The sequence below is a fragment of the Onychostoma macrolepis genome, chromosome 17 (genome assembly GCF_012432095.1).
Source record: "Onychostoma macrolepis isolate SWU-2019 chromosome 17, ASM1243209v1, whole genome shotgun sequence".
Classification (NCBI taxonomy): domain Eukaryota; kingdom Metazoa; phylum Chordata; class Actinopteri; order Cypriniformes; family Cyprinidae; genus Onychostoma; species Onychostoma macrolepis.
Genome location: NC_081171.1, coordinates 20,965,255 through 20,985,244, shown reverse-complemented (window position 1 = coordinate 20,985,244; position 19,990 = coordinate 20,965,255). Strand labels below are relative to the sequence as shown.

At 36.0% G+C, this 19,990-nt stretch overlaps 1 protein-coding gene across 1 annotated transcript; it reads left to right on the top strand.

Moving 5' to 3' along the window:
- The first annotated feature begins 13,929 nt into the window (after positions 1-13,929).
- Positions 13,930-18,963, top strand: crip1 (cysteine-rich protein 1). The gene is made up of 5 exons (XM_058749199.1): positions 13,930-14,116; positions 17,696-17,790; positions 18,024-18,081; positions 18,566-18,618; positions 18,706-18,963. Exons 1-4 carry the CDS (start codon positions 14,077-14,079, stop codon positions 18,604-18,606), a joined length of 234 nt encoding a protein of 77 aa, XP_058605182.1. The 5' UTR covers positions 13,930-14,076; the 3' UTR covers positions 18,607-18,618; positions 18,706-18,963.
- The last annotated feature ends 1,027 nt before the right edge of the window (positions 18,964-19,990 follow it).

Below are 19,990 nucleotides of genomic sequence, written 5' to 3'. Positions count from 1 at the left end.
GCCTATATGTATGAATTGCTGCAGATTCCAGTTGAAAAAAAAAATGGCATGTGCTGTGCAGAATCCATTATATGACCTGCATTATGAAAAACATTTTTTTTGAAGGGACACAAAGATGCAGACATTGACTGGCCTTCACGGCCCAATGAAGTGTACTCAGCAAAGCCTACAACAACTTTCTGACACCATTTGCATAACTTTGCAAGACTAGTAGCAGATGGTTGGACAAGCTAAAGACAAACAACAGTAGGTGACATTCTGAAGTGTTGAAAAAAGCACGTCGAAGACTATGAAGGCAACTTAATCATTGTAAAAATAGACAGTTCTACCAGGATTTGAAATTAAAACAATCCAGGTGAAGACAACCAGCATATCGTAACTTCCTCCTTTCAATGAAGAAAGGAGGAAAAGCCGTTAAACTGATTGTGTGACAGCTCTGGCCCTTCCTCAGGTCTCTCTCAATCTTTCCTTTCTTTTGTCACTGAACTTCCTGTTATGTGTTTGCTTCCACATCCCAGCATCTAAACTGGGCTGCATTCCCACCATTAATCCAACCCAGACACTTTTCCATTCCTGTAGTCTTATAGTTTGATGTTCTTCATCTGTTCCTTTCAGTTACGCAATGAAATGGTCGACACACTGATTTAGACACACTAATAAAGTGACAAACGGGAGTTCATGGACATTTTTCTTTTAAGACATCTATATATTTTTTGTAGGATAACCTCAAAATCATGGGAAGACATAATCTATGCCAAACCAGTACTCTTCATCAAGGCCAAAACCAAAAGCAGCCAAAAAGGCAACACCCTGTTAGTACAACAACAAACACCGCTTACCCTACAGTCCCATTGACTTCAAATGAAAACCTTAGCAACCGCATAGCAACACCCAAACACTCTTTGTATTCATGTTTATGTCATATGATTTTGATTTCATGTAAATAGATTGCATCTGGCTAAATATCAAAACGATATTACATTTAAGCAATATTAATGACATTATATTTAAGCAATGTCGCACTCACAATCGTGCAGGTGTTATGAAATCACTTCAATCACATTAATGCAGATATTCAGAGCAATAGCAAAATGCCAAGTGCTTAATGCAACAGTTTAATAAAAGTTAATGGTTACACTTTATTTTAATAGTCCACTTTAGACATTCTACTAACTTTGTAACTACATGTCAACTAATTCTCATTAATTTACAACTACATGTCTACTAACTCTCAGTAGGGTAGGTTTAGGGTTAGTAGTATAAGTTGACATATACTTGCAAAGTTATTAAGCAGACAGTCTACTAATACTCTAACGACTGCTAGTTGATATGTAGTTGCAAAGTTACTTACTGTTAGTAGAGTGTCTAAAGTGGACTATCGAAATAAAGTGTTACCAAATTAATACTGGGTAACTTATATTTTATACACAGTTGCTTTCAGAGAAAGCTACAAAGCCACGGCAGAATTAAACGCTCAGAGCAACACACAGTAGAGTTTCCTTTATGGATGAATAAGTTTATCAGTTGAGTAAATGATTCTATAACGCACTCATATACGTGATTTGTTCCTCAATGAATCGGTTGAAAGATTCAATAAGTCATTCATACCTTACATGTTTGTTCTCCGAATGAATCTGCGTTTTTGAAGGAATACGTTTATAATAGTGTCACTTGTCGCCACCTACTGACACAACTATGGAATCAAACATTGTTTGTCATCTTTATTTCATATGATTTTGTGTAAAAAAATAAATAAAAATGAAATAGCTGGAAAAAGTATTTAATAGAAGTATCATTAAGTTTTGGGAGAGTCATACCATTTTACAACCTAAACTGACCTTGTCTTGCCATGGGTAATGTTCAGTAGGCCTAATATTAACTAATATCAGTCTTTAACTATAAAAAAATAAAAAATTGTTTACGGGCAGACTGGAATCTGCCCAATGTCCTGCGATAGATAAAGCAGCTGCTCTGCTATTCTTTGACTTGGCTGAATTCTTCAGTGGTCTGAAAGAGTTCCCACATAAACCCACCAGAGGAACCCTTTGGTCCAACTCTTTCCTTTGGGAAAACATTTCTTTTCTTTTCAGGTCTGGAGAGCGAATCAGCATTTGTTTGTGTTGAGCAATGGTTTCCATAGAGACTGAAGGTTCTCAGACATTCAACATTCCAGAATTTTTCTTCTAATATTTTTTCCTTTTTTTTTTCTTTGATGAAACAGGCATGTTAAATAAAATCCCCCTTAATTCTTTTTGGAGAAAGATTAGGCTAATAATAACTAGGGGCCACTAAGAAAAGTGAGGTGTCTTTTAACATAGACTCTAATTTTAAAAGACAAATGGGACCTCAAAATGTTGGCTCTACTGATCCGTTAGTACGCTAACATGTGATTAGTGCTTGATTAGCAACAAAAAACAGCAGCCAACAAAGAACCAGAACAGAAGATGCCCAAACCTGTGGACCATAAATTGAGCCACACTTGATTGATTCAAGCCAAGCAGCGGGAACGGTGCCCAATCAGGGCTCAGTCAGTCCATTCAGCTCTACAATGAGTCAGAGATGCTGGTTGTAGAAAGTAATCCGCCCTGTGGTAACAGTGATTTTCAACTTGTCAAATGCCAGCTTTTTTCAAAAAGTGCCTTCATCTCATTTACAATGCTACATGCACAAACCATATTCATGACAAAACATTCGGAAACATCAAGATGTAGTTCAAGAAGCATTTCAGGTCACACTTTACATTAGGTGGCCTTAACTACTATGTACTTACATCAAAAAATAAGTACAATGTACTTATTGTGTTCATATTATATTGCAAAACACTTTTGCTACTATTGAGGTGGGATATGGGTAGGTTTAAGGGTGGGTTTAGGTGTAAGGGATGGGTCAACAGTGTAATTCTAAGTGTAATTACAGAAATTAATTACAGATGTAATTACATATAGGTATTTTAAAAATATAAGTACAATGTAAACACATGTATGTACACATTAAGTGCATTGTACCAAATGATTAATTTAAATGTAAGTGCATAGTAGTTAAGGCCACCTAATATAAAGTGGGACCGCATTTCATCTATAGTGCAACTGCATACGTATTTTGCAACTAGCTAAATATCAAAAAGGATACTATCAATACTTTTACTGTAAGCCAGGCACTGTTGTTTTCGTTGGATATTACAGTTTTGCAATATTATTAATGTTATATTTAATCAATGTCACACTTGCATGCTGATATTCAGATCAACAGCTAAACGGTGAGTGTTACTGCTTTATTGCTTTATGCAACTATTCAATAAAATAAAAGTTAATAACTTACATTTTAATTTATTTTTTTACAGTTGCTCCTCCCATAGGAAAATACACTGTAAAAAAAAAAAAAAAAAAAGGCAACCAGCTTCAGCAGATTTTTGTGGGAGATTCTCAAATTTTTGTTGTATAAACTTAAAACGACAAGTCGAGAAAACTCAAAAATCTGCTGATGCTGGTTGCTTTAAAATTTTAAGTTGGCTCAACTTTTTTTTTTTTTTTTACAGTGTAGCTACAAAGCCACAGCAGAATTACGTTTTCTGTCTCAGACACAGTGGTGTTTCCTTCTTGAATTAATCTGTGTATTTAAGCCAATCGGTTGAGTAAACGATTCTATGACTCACTCATATGGTTGAGTCGGCTGAGTGAATGATTCAATAGGTCACTATAAGTTACTTCTTACTTCTCTGAATGAATCAATTCATTAAGACAGTCACTTGTCGCCACCTACTGGTGCAACTATGTAACGTGTAGAAAAAGTCACTGAAAATGGCAAAAATGACGGTTTGTTTTAATAATCAGAAACACTTCAGAGGACTTCAACAAGGCATAATGACAGGGAAAGTACAGATTCACAGAGATTTCAGAGTCCAAAATCGAATGTGTTTCTCATTCCTGTTCCCCATGGAGTCCTTTATTTCACGACGTAGATTTACAAGCCGTTTCCACAGTAATGCCATATTTAATGGGCCAGTTTTATAAGAACAACAGTATTCACAAACAAGCGACCACAGGATCCCCAGCCTAATATTTAATGATTACTTAACCACTATAATATTACAATCCGTGATACACATGCCACAATCATTTAGGAGCCTTATCAGCATAAAAATTTCCACTACGCCCTCCAAATATAGACCATTCCATTTTATTTTACAGATGATTTGAACACAAAGAGACTTTTAGAGAAGAACAACATCAAACCTTCTCCAACATAATGACTTAAACATTTCCCTTCGGTTGCAGTGGATGCAGCACAATGATGGAGCAGCGCCAGATACAGTAGAAGAGCATGATCGCTTCTCCAGGATACGATCCACAGGACATTTTCCTGCTGTCCGACAGTCTGTGATTCCTAAATTGCACATTTTCCATATAAAACCACTTTCATTCATTCTAGTTTATACTGAGGCTTGCCAGAGTACTGGCTTGAAATAAAAGTTTCACTGTCCTTAACTCAACTGAAATCTGTATTTCTTTAGCATGCTGACACTTTTCTCACTCTATTACTTACGGGTTTATTGTACAGGTAGGTGTTAAATCCTTAAAAGTTATGGTTTTGGGAATGGATACTGTTTAACAGTGGCAGGTTACCCTGGTTACCGTACAGTCGTTTCCTGTCCGTTCTGCTTTCCTCAGCCTGCTACTCCATTATGACATAACCCGTCGTTTCCCCGCCAAAAGCTCTCCATTGCAACCACAGTCATTTCCGTGCAGATAAACTGGTTTAATGAAGACTCCAGAGTACACAAATGGAAACTGCCTCCCTGAAAGGTAGGAGCCTTGGAGATCTATGCAAGTGCATGGTGAAGAAAATCCTTAAGTTCAAAGCTTCACCAAGACACCAATAAACCTGTATTCCTGGTCATTTGTGTTACTGATCCATGCCATGTGTGGCTTGGTGGCCTTATAATTGAAACCGTGTGGATATGTGGTCTGTCCAAATATTTTGTCTGATTTTGAATCAGTGGATTTATGGTAGTATATATGGCTAAGGAATAAATGTTAAGGCGGTGTCACAGTAGAGTGGATGGTTGTGGTCCTTTTGTGGCAGAAAACCGGCAGTAAATGCACACTGAGGCTTATCGAACTGCCACTGAAATCCTGTAACATGTAACATTTCTGTCTTCAGTGGACAGGGCTTTTCAACCAGTTGCTCGATACTTTAGTGCTCTCTGGCATATGAGAGTAATTTTCTCTGCTGTAGAGTATACAGCCAAAGTAAAGTCGGTCAGATTACTTTTGATTTACCTAGACTATCAAGTGAGTGAAAACAGAAACTGGAAAAGTGTGCATGGAAACTTGGCACTTTAAGGAGCTGACGGTTTGTCTGATGATTGCACATTGCATTGAAATCTTGGCTCTCATCAGCTATCTGACTATTTTCTTTGTTCTTTTCTTTCTGCATGTTTGCAGTAAATGAAATACACAAACAGATGTTTCAACTGATTAATATAATTTCGTAGTCTTATCAAGTTTATTCAGAGTTCAAATGTCACGCTTAACTGAGTTTGCAATTATTTAAAATGATTCCAGTACACAGTTGTGATGGATATGTTACTTTAAAATTCATAGGTTAACATGATTTTTTTTTTCCTTTTAACAACTTAATTTGACTTTTGAGTGGAGATATATTAAAGAACATTTCAGTTTTAGACTTTAAAGAAGAAATGGAATAGATAGAGCTAGTGTTTGAGGGTCAAGTTATTATTATTATTATTTTATAATAATTAAAAAGAAAACAAGTAGATAGAATAGAAAGAAAATAGAGTGCGCAAGTGTTAGAGGTTCAAGTGTAGATGGAAGAGATGTGTCTTTAGCCATTTCTTGAAGATAGCTAAAGACTTGATTGAGTTGAGCATGTCATCCCACAGGATGCACTTTTCAATTACATCATAGAAACAGGGTTGACATTTAAAAATAAAAATCCCCTAGTAACAAATCTAACAAAACAAATCATAACATTATGTAAAAGAGAAGAATTTAACTTGTCTGTGAAGTTCCTTAAAAAGAGAAGTAACAGTGATGGAAACACAATCTCATGGCAATGTTTACATTTTGGTGAATTGCATTTGGTTGGCCTCAACTATGTCTTTTTAATAGATTATAAAAGTTCAAATCTAAAAACAAATCATATAAAAAGAAAAACCTTTATTTCCATATATTTTGTTAGTGTATATACCTAACTACATCAAGGAGAAGTGAAAAAAACAGGAGGTAAAGATGATTAAAGATAAAAACATATCTATAAATATAAAATAAAATTGTATTTTTCTTTTTACTTTAAACAATGTTAACTCAGAGAGAGCAAACCATTTGCATCACCTATTTACTGTTCATACTGTTTAAAGTCATTTTTCTATACATAATATGTACATAAGGGATACAAAAGTCACCTGTTCTGTACACTGTAAAAAGTGAAAGTTGACTTAACTTAAAAAAATTGAGGAAACCCCTTGCCTTAAAATTATTAAGTACATAATAATTAAAAAAAAAAAGTTAAGTGAACTTGACAATTCAATTAACTTATTTTTTTTAATTATCATTTACTAAATTTTAAGGCAACGGGTTTCCTCAATTTTTTTAATAAGTCCCCGTTACATTCACCCAAGTGTTGTGTGGAGCACTAATGCCTAATGACTCGCCTCTCGCCCAGCTGGTGTCTGTCTGCCAGTGATTATATCACACTTCTCAGCTTCATGTGATATGCTCTTTCAACATTTGCCCATTATACTGGAAAAATTCTCAGCAACCTTCGGAAAAGAAATGCCAATTAAACCACAGCGTGAAACACGGGCGTTTAATGCCAAACTGGTGCCAAATCATGAACAGCTCAGTGCCATAAACTTTTAGTGCTAGTAAATAGAGGGATGAGTGAAACTACTGCACAACTATGCACAGCAAAAGCATGCACTGACTGTGATAAGTTACAGTATATTTCACAATAAGACTAAGGAAATGTGCAGATCCTTCCTCTCAGGGTGTCAGTTTTCTCTTGTTTCAGCACAAATATAATCATAATGGAACACATGCTTGTCATTTAGTTAACAGTCGGCTAAACAAATACATTGCACTGTCTAACTTGATACCATGTTTAAATATTTGTCTGGCAATAAAAACAGATGAGTTTAGCTTGTATTGTGGCTCAGCTGACATGGGATGATACAATTGCCTTGCCAGTGCAATGGCTTGCAACACTGTTAAAATCTCCAAACACATGCAAACTCATCATATCCTGTTTTATTTCTTGTTACCATGGCACAGGAAGTAAACTATGACAAATAACAGCCGGTTGCTAAGGAAACAACTTTTTTTAACTCTCCCTCCCTCTCCTTTTTGAGAAATTGTTGCATTCTTTCCAGTATTGTGCCACACCAGAAATGAAGATTATACCGATGATTGTTGGAGATTAACGCATTTATGTCTGCATATTTGGAATATTTGTTTTATTCTAATTTGATCTTGTTTTATTCCCACAATTTCTTAAATAAACACATACTTGAGGGCTGAAACAAAAACATGTTACATTACAAAGAGGAATGCAATTTCACTTACAGTACACGTGGGCTGACAAAGTTAAGCAATCCTATGACTGTGTGAACCATCTCTCACCTTTTGATACTTTTCCAAGATAAACCTTTTTCACTGTATTGACAATGTAGCTGATGAAAGCGTCGTGCATGAGAAGGTGTTTTAGCTGGTACATTAAGCCTATGATTACCAGATAGGTGACGTAAAATGTAGTAACATGTCCGAGATTTTATTTTTCAACATCAAGTTGCAGTAAATTTTTAAGGTGTGTTGAATGACACCATAATCATCGTTCAGCTGTCAATCAGAAGGGTACAAACTCGCCCACAACAGAGTAACCCTGGCAACATCTCCTCCCACCCAATGCTCAATGTCCTCCAGAGATGATTGACATCATCATTGTTACGTGTGCATGTGATGTAACAGTAATGGGCAATAAAAGGATTGCCCTCAAGGTCTGCTGACTCTGTGTGTGTGTGTGTTTCCTCCTCACTCAATGAGATACTGTAACATTTTGTCTGTTCTCAGCTCACAAAAAGAACACTTTGCTTCCCAGCCCTCCCTCTGTCTTCAGCAGCGATGAGTTCAGTCCAACAAACTGTTATTCCACAGCCCCTGATTACCTAATCACAGACGTCTGTGTTTGTTTTTTCTTTTCACTCCTCCTCTCTTTCACTTCTGTACACCCTGATATAACACACTGGCAATGGGCTCCCACAAATAGCCTACAAAACAATCTGTGATTACGACAAAATTATGATATGCTACTATACGTCAGTTTACTAATGCCAAATATCTGTTACCAAACAAATTACAGTAGTGCTCCCACGAAGACGTATGAATGTTTTGTCCACACATGGACAGATGCAGTGTTGCGGAGTAACTGACTGAAAGAATAACTCAACAAACTTATCTGCATTTTTCAGTAGGCTGGCTGCAGCTCAGCACTTTACAAAATAATGTAGCTCTGAGCAAACTGAGACAATACAATAATTAAGTGGATGTGAACTGTCACCGTTCTCAAGCAGCTTTGGAAAGTCTGATTCATGTAAGTGAATCAGCTTGTTTGAACAGTTGTTCAAACATCAGGAAAAACTCAGGTATTAATAAATAAAAAATAGTTAATAATAAGTTATGAATAAATAAATAGATTCTGTTAGATAATACAGCTCTGGTTGTAAATCAGGACTGATCAATGCAGGTGTACATTATCAACCAAATAAATAAATATGTGACCATGGACCACAAAACCAGTCTTAAGTGTCAATTTTTTGAAATTGAGATTTATACATCATCTGAAAGCTGAATAAATAAGCTTTTTATTGATGTATGGTTTGTTAGGATCAAACAATATTTGGCTGAGATACAACTATTTGAAAATCTGGAATCTGAGGTTGCAAAAAAATCGCCTTTAAAGTTGTCCAAATGAAGTTATTAGCAATGCATATTACTAATCAAAAATGTCAAATCAAAAAAAGTTTTTATACATTTACGGTAAGAAATTTACAAAATATCTTCATGGAACATGATCTTTACTTAATATCCTAATGATTTTTGGCATAAAAGAAAAATGTATAATTTTGACCCATACAATGTATTTTTGGCTATTGCTACAAATATACCCTATTAATAGTCCATATTAATACAACTGGCCAAGCAACAAAACAAGTTAATATTAATACTTAAGACTTAGGATGCTTTCACACTTGGTTCGATTGCCTGGTCCGAACTATACAGAAAACGGCAAAATGAATGGATGGTTGCTTGCTTAATTTTTGTCCTTCAGATTTTGAACATTTTGATTAATTTCCAAACACAGAATGGCACACAGAACGGTATATGCATTTATTTGTCACAACTGTAATGCAAAGGTTCAAAAGAACACAGGAGTCACTTTCTGCGAGCAAAATGCGGTATAGGCCTATATTCTCTCTGTTGTAGCATGTTAGTCACGCTTGTCAGGAAAGCAAGTGAGTAAATGCATAAATACACAGTTTGGCCGATTCATTCGTCATTAATATCAGATTTAGTACAATTATGCTCACATCAGAAGCGAACCGTACCAGAGTTCGCATTTACTCCCAGACAAAGCCTATAGTTCTCAGGTGCGAACCTGAGTTCAGAAAACAGCGTTCACATTATCCAAACAAACCGAATTCCGATATCAAACGAACCCAGGTGTGCACCAAATTTGAGTGCTAGCGTCAAATTTTCATGAAGTAGTGTGACTTTTTACCAAGTGTGCCTCACACATGCTGAAAAGCGAAACCAAACATTTTGATCGCCCCTTGGTGGCTGGCTGCAGTTTAGGTCATAAACCCCACCCTCACCATGTAAACAAATGTGATGTAAACCAAAGTAAAAAAAAAAAAAAATTACACTTCAAATAGATTTTTTCCCAAAGATGGGTTCCATCATATTGGGAAGTTTTTATCATGCTTTCAACTGTTGGACTTTCTATAAGTTTGCTTTTAGTTAGTTATTTGATGCTATAAAATCGCAAGCATTATTGCGTACTTGTGATTGGGTCTGTGGAAGTGTGGGCGGGATTTTGATACCGCAGTTCCACCTCATGATCACTATTATTGCGCAACCTCAGGTTAGGCGCAAGATGACAGCGACCATACCTGGAACATTTTGGCTTCACTTCTCTACATTGGAAGGAAGTGGCGACACGTCATCCAACTTTTTTACACTTCGTGCTCTCTAACTGAATGATGCCACCAATGCTCCTCAGAATCAAGTATTCCAGAAAGTCACGTAATAATAAATTATTTATAACCCAAAGATGTTAAATAGCTTCAATGTGATTAGCTATTTGTGTTGGTTTTTGAATTTGTATCCTGACAGCACACATAAATCGAGAAGACGTCTATTTCATGTGCATGTTTTCATCTGGAGGCTCATCTGCCTCCAAGACTTTTCCTGAAAGATGTTAAAAAGACATTTAGAAAATGTGTATGAAAATGGTTATGTAAAACTGCTTTTTAAATATGTTTATCAGATGTTTGTACGCAACAGATGTTTTCCAGATGAAGAACTCTTGGAGACATACAGTATGTCACTATCTGGGTAGTGTAGCTAACTACTTCCTCAGAAGAGTAGTTTGACCATAGCTGAGCTATTTTAAAATATGTGTGTGTAGCTTGGCACGCTGCAGATTTAAAGTAGCTTTCCCAACTGAAACCAAGCATTATTAAGCCAGGCTTCTATTAGGTAATCTACAAACTTTAAAGGTTTATCCTTTCATGTTGTTTAAAAACAAACAGTTAGAGGAAGTGTGTACTGCGGGTGCTCAGATCAGATAATGCTTTTGGTGCTGGTAAACAGGCAATGATAATAGAGCTGGAAGGGACAGGCAGGGAAAATGATCTCTCAGCACGGATTACTGAATCTACTGTCAACAGAGGGAGGAAATAAAGATCAGTGGAAAATCCTTGATGGTGAACCTCACAGTGTCTACATGAGGAAGAGCCCAGTGAACAGGACTGCAGTTGCATTGCTAGAGATGAAGCAACGGGTGGGCTGTTAGCTGGCAGTTGGAGTCTGCTGAGACGAAACTGTGGCCTGGAATGACTGGGTAAACATGGGTGGCACGATAGAGTTAGGAGATTGCTGATGGATCAGCTGTGGGTAGAGCTGTCAAGATAAATCCAACACAGGGCAGAGCGAGGGATGCAGCCACATACAGAGAGCACATGTGGCACATTAATCATTCATGTTCATCATATATCAAATATATATTTATATTCAGTGCACAAACATGTACACTACAGCAACAGTCTGTGAACACATTGTTTTTCATGTGCATGCTGAAAATAAAGTAATTTGGGTGGGGATTTTGGAGTCACAATCACAATTTTCATCACAATCATTATTCATTAAAAAAAATAATTAATTCATATATATACACACTCACTGAACAAAATTATAAATGCAACACTTTTGTTTTTGCCCCCATTTTTCATGAGCTGAACTCAAAGCTCTAAGACTTTTTTTTTTTTTAAGGAGATGTGTGAGGCAAATGGTGGTCACACCAGATACTGAATGGTTTTCGGACCCCCCCAATACAGTAAAACTGCACATTTTAGAGTGGCCTTTTATTGTGGCCAGCCTAAGGCACACCTGTGCAATAATCATGCTGTCTAATCAGCATCTTGATATGCCACACCTGTGAGGTGGATGGATTATCTCGGCAAAGGAGAAGTGCTCACTAACACAAATTTAGACAGATTTGTGAACAATATTTGAGAGAAATAGGCCTTTTGTGTACATAGCAAAAGTCTTAGATCTTTGAGTTCAACTCATGAAAAATGGGGGCAAAAACAAAAGTGCTGCGTTTATAATTTTGTTCAGTGTATATACTACAAATGTACAAATACCATACATTTTTACAGTTTACTTGTATAGCACATTTCATACACAATGGTAATTCAAAGTGCTTTACATAAAAGGAAATAAAATAATCATAAAAAAATAATCACAACAATAAACAAGGAATTTAAAAACTTTTAAAATGATTTAAAAATTGATTTAAAATTAAATTAAAACAGATAAAAATAGAAAATGATTATACATAAAATACAGTGCAGTTAGTTTGGATCATGAGAGTTATATAATTTTCTTGTTTTATGTTTTTTTTTTTTCATGCTGGTCACATGGCCTAAAGAAAATTTTTCAAATAATAAATATAAGGTAAGGTTTTCTTTTAAAAATATAATTCTTTTAATGAGACTTTTCTTCATTATGAAATGAGGACATTTGAATCATTATGGCATTGCATATAAGCAAAAAAATCTAAATTTAGAAACTGAGAACATATTGATCATAGAATTGGAGTGAAGTCATTGTGTGTGTGTGTGTGTGTGTGTGTGTAACAAATGAGGACATACATTTGTATAATGACAAAGGTATGGCATAGGTATTACAAGGAGAAGGTGACTTTTCAGGACATTACCCCATGTCCCCACTTTTCAAAACGCTTATAAATCACACAGAATGGAGTGTATTGAAAATCTGAAATAGCACAAAGTTTCCTGTAAGGGATAGGGTTAGGTGTAGGGTTGGTGTAGAGCAATAGCACATACAGTTTGTACAGTATAAAACCCATTACGCCTATGGGATGTCCCCACTTTTCACAAAAACAAACGTGTGTGTGTGTGTAAATCAATGATTAAATCTGGACAAAGATGTCATGTTATTGATTAAAAAATTACCTGGTTAAACAGCCATAAAATAACATCAATATCTGTGTGTGTGTGTGTGTGTGTGTGTGTGTATACCTGGTATTCTCAACGATATGAAGACCAATTTTTTGGTCCCCATGAAGAAACAAGCTTAGAAATCATTCAGAATGAAGTGTTTTGAAAATCTAAAATAACAGAAAGTTTTCTGAGGATAAGGTGTGTGTGTACTTATTTATGCTACATTGTGGGGACCAAATAGGTCCCCACAAGGATAGTAAAACCTGGCCGGTCCCCACGAGGGAAAAAAAAAAAATTTAATTAAAAATAATAAATTATGTTTATCTGAAAGTGTAACAATGCAAATAGGTTTTCTGTAAGGGGTATGTTTAGGGTTAGGGGATAGAAAATATTGTTTGGTCAGTATAAAAGTAATAGAAGTCTATGCAAAGTCCCCACAATTCACAGAAACAAACGTGTGCGTGCGTGTGTGTGTGTGTGTGTGTGTGTATCAGTAATGTATTTCACTGCACTTGAAAACATGTTGAGCAGTTGCCATGGTGCATTTATCAATCCAAGGGTTGGGCTGAGACACACCTATTCTCTCAGGAAATGTTTGATCTGTCAAATACTGATGCTGTTTACTAAACGTAAATACACAGAGACATTTACAACATCCGCACACAAATAGTCACTCAAAGACCTCCAGAAAGTTCTGTAAGTATGTGCAATGCGCCGGATTCATATTCATAATTGTAAAAGAGTGAATAGTAAACCAGCTGGGTTCAGGTACACTGCTCTGTGTCTGAAAACAAACTCTCATTTTAAAAACACAAAGCAGTGATGACCAGCGTGTTTGGCACATTACTGTTTGATGACATCAGATGGCCACCTATGGTCATGTGACTCTTTGATCTGTGAATGAGTTTGTACCGAGTACAGGATCATATTTATATCCCTTTAAAACAAGCAGAACTCAACCTGCATCCAGTGCAAAATGTTATTTCCACAAACAATGAGCCTCCAGTGTTTGTAAACTTGTCTGCAAACCAATTAAAAAGCCAGAATTCAAAACGGAAAAACCGCAGAAAATGAGCAAACGTATAATAAAGTAAGGCGCGTTCTCGTGTACGCGCACACCCGCTCTCTCTCTCTCTCTCTCTAACTCTTCCCATCACCGTGTGCAAACTATTTCCACAGTACTATAAATAAGGCTGAAGAGTGGATGAACGCAAACCAAAGGCGTGGCTGTGTGCAGGTGGACCGTTGCTGCTCTCCATCTCAACTTTCTTCAAGCAGGACTTTCTCCTCCGAGGAACTAAATCATCGCAAACATGCCTAAATGCCCCAAGTGCGAAAAGGAAGTTTACTTTGGTAAGACTTCTGTTGAATATTTATATTTACATACATGCTACTTTTAACAAATAGGAAAAGAACGAAAAGAAAGTCAAAGTACACTATTATGCTGTTATACAATTTATTAATATTTCGATCTAAATCATGTAAACTGGTTTGAATAAGCAACAGCACGAGCGAATAACCAGGAAGGGAGCTGTCAGCTAATGCATGTGAGCGTATTTCCTGCTAGAAACTTTTGCAAAACAGCTTTTACACATAACCTGTGCAGGCAAGCATTTGCAGGAAGAAAACACTTGCAGCAAGATAACAAAAATACAGTACATTATAGAAAAAACGTTTGCATTATGATTTTTAGACTTAATGGAGAATTGCATTGTTGGGCTTAGGGTGGTTAGATTAAAGTTTATGTTTGCTTGGAAAAACCAACAACAACAACAACAACAAAAAAATACTATAAATGTGTAATTTACATTATTAATAATATTTATAATAATAAAGAAACAATAAGAACACAAATAGCAGATGGGGCAGTACAGCAGTGACTAATAATGCAAATGATAACGTCAGTGCTTTACATTGTAAAGTAACTTGTTTGCATTGTGTATTCAGCAAAAGTATTTAAATATTTTCAGTACCATGAAGGCAACTAGACAAGACGTGTCTTTAAAGAAGTTTACTTGGCTCATATTTAAACACAGAAACTGGTAAATATGTATGGAAAATAAAAATTAATATGTGTACATAAGTTTTTGAGCAGAGCCTTAATTCATTCATAAGCATCTCCTTTGAGACTTTCTCTTTACTGCAAATCTGGGCTTGGGTTTGGTCCTTTCAGTTAACTGACCATCCGTTCCACCACTCTTTTTTCTTCTTTGCTAATTTACTATATATTCTTTGCCAATATAAACATGCCGGGCAGTTCTGGCAGGTTTCTATCAGACAGAGTCTGTCTTATAATGTATAGCACTGAACATTTTTGAATATCATATCTTCTCCGTATGTAAAATTCATTAGTATTTCACTGAAAGTTTTTTTTTATTTACAGAACCTATATGCACATTTCCTCTGAATTAACAATAAAGATTCCATCATACGGTCCTCATTCAGCATCTCACACCATGACTCATTCTGCTTTTGCTGTTATAGTGCTCCACTAAACCTGTATCTTTTCCATCATGCAAAACTGCCTCACGTGCCTGGTGCTGGTCTTATTTAATGTTCGAATGGAAGTAATCTAACAACCGCAGCCCCTCAGAGATGGAAAGAGAAAAAAAATCCACAGTGAAGATATAAGATAGAGATTAGATAATGGCATAATCAAAATAACACAATTTTATGGCTTTGCCATAACCACAAATAGCGAGTGGGTGTTCTTATTTGTAATTCCTTTAAAGCTTAAACAGATGTAAAAGTACATTGTGCAATTTCTATCATCATTGGACTGATCAGCAAAAATAATGACCATTTCAAACATGTTTCCAAAGAACTTTTCCCCATCTTCTACTATTGGTCAGTCGAACAGATAGTCCCGCCCCAAACTTACACCATTGGTTCAATATTAAGTGTTGCTCTGTTGAGATGCTCAAACCAACAAAGCAATGTTTTAATTTATTAATTTTAGTACTAATATTAATTTGAACATTATTTAAATTATATATATATATATATATATATATATATATATATATATACATATTTGCAATGTTAAAGGGAAAAAATATAATAAATGTAATAAATGCAGAATAAATCAGCTTCAGATTACAAATCTCTGTTATAGATTTGACACTGAGTCAAGGACACTTTGTATTGATAAAGGCCATTAAGAGAGAGAAATTAGTGTGTCCTCTGTGTATCTGGCTGAGGAAAGTTAAGCAATTACTGTCTTAGGTGTGGCTCAGATGGCCAAACTATTTCTTGGCGGCATTGCAAGAGCCCAAACCCATTCTAGTGAATTCCTTTCTGCCTTGTTTGTCCTTTCAAAATGTTCTTTCTCACATGGATCATTGATTCTGCATCCAACTCTCCCAGCATGTCTGAATCATATGTTCACAGTCTAGTACTAAACAAAAGAGCTTCCTGTGTCATCCACCGTAGTGTGACATGACTAACTGCCTGAGCTGGGATGAGTATGACTCTTATTACAGCTGTTGTAAGCAATTATGGCAGTAGTCCATAACAATGGGAATAATGTAGTGTATGTGCTATCCTTCAACACTCTGCTTACTAGATAAAAGATGAAGCATTATTTGGTGTCTGGGGTCTTTGCTAACACCTCATCACATTTTTCAGATTTACGTCACAGATGGGAACTGTTAATCTGCCCTTTGTCCATCCTTTGGTTTCTGCATGCCAAAAAGCTCAAACGAATCTTCTCTCGGAGCCATAAATCTGACATCTTTTAGAGTGGTCATGCTTTCAGACAGTCTTTGACGTCCATGAGATGTAGACGCTTGCCCAAAACCTCCCTCGTTAAAAGCACCTCCCCTACTGGAGACGCCCAAGCATGTATGACTTTGTCTTCCCCTCCCACTTCTTTTACGATGTTCATCATGAGGGTTGTTTGGAGAAATCTTTCTGCTGAGGGCTGTAGATAAAGACTTCTTTATGGCCCTTTTATAAGAGAAGGGAGGGATGAATTCCTTTGGGAGTGTCCTGCATGTAGCGTCCACACCCACCCATGTTCTCGCTGTCATGACTTTATCTGCGCTGAGTGGAGAACACAATGATCTGACATGATTTGCAGCATGCTGGACTGTAGAGGCAATCTGCCAGACTTGAGATTTCAGCTTAAGCTTTGTTGACATGAAAAGTTCATCATGGCTTTAATTAACTACATAATGGCTGAAAATCAGCTAATTTTCCCATGCATGATTGACTTGGTGTTTCTCTGACTCCTTTATAAAAACAACTTAACGGCTAATGAGTGATCCTTTAGGTTCCAGGTTGTCTATGAGCTTATAAACAGGCCCAGATGGAACTAAACGTTTCTTTTTAGCCACTTTCTGCATTGATTCTTTTGGAGGAAATCAGCTAAATGAATTTAATCATAGTAAAATGTGTTAAATTAGGCTCCTTTCTCACTACACTTCTTATATGTATTTAAGAATATTTATTAAAAATTTAAAGATACAGTTCACCCCAAAATGTTAATTTAATATGTTGTTCCAAACCTGCATGACTTTCTGTCTTTCTTCAAAATGCAAAAGAAGATATTTTGAAGAACTATTTTTGTCCATACAATGAAAGTGAGCGGGGTCCAAAACATTTTCATTAAATATAGAGAGGGAAGAAAAGTCGTTTTTTAAAATGCAAAGCGCTTTTTTTTGTGTTCAACTGAAAAAAGTTAGGTTCTGAATAACGTGAGGGTAAGTAATTGAAGATAAAATAATCGTTTGAGGTGAACTGTCCCTTTAAATTTTTTATAAATATTGAAATATTGAGCTAAGAACTGACAAAAGTGCATAGAGAATTAATAAATGGGGATTTTTGTGAATAATGTGCACTGCAATTCTGCATTAATCAATCCATGTTGGCCTATTTATATGTGGTTTTCATATTTATTTGAATTAATGATAATTATCATTGATGTTTCAGCTGAGAGAGTGTCGTCACTTGGCAAAGACTGGCATAGACCCTGTTTGAAGTGTGAGAAATGCAACAAGACCCTGTCGGCTGGCTCACATGCAGAGGTAAGTCACAGAAATACACACGGCCTGCCAACCTCTTACTGGGACAGAGCACAGATTAATTTACCAGGCAGACTTAATGGAGTCCAGTTAACTTTTGGCATATTTTTACCTTACATAAACACTTCAGGGGGTTAGTCTGTCAGAGTAATATGTCTTGAGGAAGGTCTTGCATAATAGCCCCTGTACAAGTCCATTAATGTACTGTGGACTGACTAATGTGTTTCACCTCACAGCATGATGGGAAGCCCTATTGTAACAACCCATGCTACGCAGCACTCTTTGGACCCAAAGGTAAAGTTTCTCCAATGCGCCAACAGCTCTATTTTACTGTGCTGTAGGGTTACTGTTCAACTAGACCACAACATGGCATTGATTATTGCTGCAGCTCATAAACACATATAGACCAACTGCTGCGGGACAGTACTTGACCACTATAAAATGGTTTCTCACTCATCCAGAGAATTTATTCAAATTTCTTAATTATCCAGTGGCACTTAATCTAAATATCTTACTGTCAGCTGTTATACAATTTAATTTTGTATCAATGTTACACATATTTTTGACAGCGTCAAGATTTTTGTGTTTTCAGTTAGCATGCTAATCAGATTGCCTGCTAAGCTAACACATTCAGTGCAAGTTACTTCAAATAATCATGTCAAAACATTCAATTTCATGCCATATGTTCAAATGGACATGGTAATGCTGTGTTTTCTATTTAAAACCAACAGTGACTGTCATATATAATTATAAGTAATTATCTTTCTTTTTTCCTCAGGTTTTGGACGTGGCGGCACTGAGAGCCACACATTCAAATAGGTCGTTGCACAAGTAAGTTCACTATATAAAAATGATCAATTTTACCTTCACTTACAGTAGATGACATGCACTAACTGTATTTTTCTTTTCTGTTTACAGGTTTACACACTCTATAAGCTTGTTTTAGAGGAGCTTGATTTTTGTTTATTTGCCACTATTTTTAGCCACATATTGTTAAACCAAAGACAAAATGACCAAAACATGCAATGTTATAGAAAGTACTAATTTGTATAATCTGTTTTTAAAATGTTGTCAGCTATAGCAGCTCAGAATGATGTTTCATTAGGGGCACTAGTCAAAGACCCTTTTATAATTAAACTGAACATTTTATACATTAAATGTATGATTTAAACAATCCCTCTGCTTGTCCTTCACACTTCTTTCTCATATATATGAATTAATAAAATGTGCTAATTATAAATATATAGAAACTAAATTTTACAACATTTTATCCCTATCATTGCGTCACTCGTAGCATCATATTATTGCATCATGATTTTGTTACTCTTGTTTTCATTTTACAGGCTTAAGACCCATCTACACATTTATAGTGCTGTTGCTCTAATGTTACTGGTAGACAGCAAGCCTGGAAATACCTTTAGAAAATGCAATCCCAAATTATATATATAGATGCTAAATCTAAGAAATCATTTTAATTTGACTAGGGATTTGTTTTCTTGTTGCTAAAGAAGTACCATTCTTTTGTTGGCGAGTGTTGTTATAGTGTATGCTATTACGATACAATTTAAACTTGCTTATACTGCCAAAAAATTTCAAAATGATCTGACAGTTCATTTGTTTTCTACTGCTTTAATATGAACTATATCAGTGCTTAACTGCTCACTGCATCATGTAATCAACAAGAACTTATCAATGATTCAATCTCATTGTGATTGCCACCAGGCAGTGATAACACTTTGTTTTTATACTCCAGTTTAACTTTGCAACTACCAGTCATTAGAGTATTAATAGGCTGTCTGCTTAATATCTAATACCTAATTAGAGTTAGTAAACATGTAGTTGCAAATTATTGGGAGTTTGTTGACATGTAGGTGGAAAGTTACTTACAGTTAGTAGAATGTCTAAAGTGGACTATCAAAACAGAGTGTAACCGAGACGGGTGACGTGAGCTCCACTGATACAGTCTTCACTGCTATTGGTTGTCACTTCCAAAAATCACTCTGCAGTTGATTAAAGTTAAGCATTTTTCAACTCTGTCGTGTCGCTGGACACGTCTACATCCTGGCTGCATCCAAAATCGCACACTTCCCTACTACATAGTAGGCGAAGCCAGTATGTGACAAATGAAATATGTCTGAAATTCGCAGTATTCATAAAAGAGTGGGTAAAAATCACCCGGGTGACTTACTACTTCCAGCAAGAT

Excerpts from the sequence above, each read along its gene's own strand:
- crip1 (XM_058749199.1), top strand. The coding sequence starts at position 14,077 with ATGCCTAAATGCCCCAAGTGCGAAAAGGAAGTTTACTTTG. Across the intron at positions 14,117-17,695 it reads CGAAAAGGAAGTTTACTTTG|CTGAGAGAGTGTCGTCACTT; the intron begins GTAAGACTTCTG and ends TTGATGTTTCAG. Across the intron at positions 18,082-18,565 it reads AGCACTCTTTGGACCCAAAG|GTTTTGGACGTGGCGGCACT; the intron begins GTAAAGTTTCTC and ends TTTTTTCCTCAG.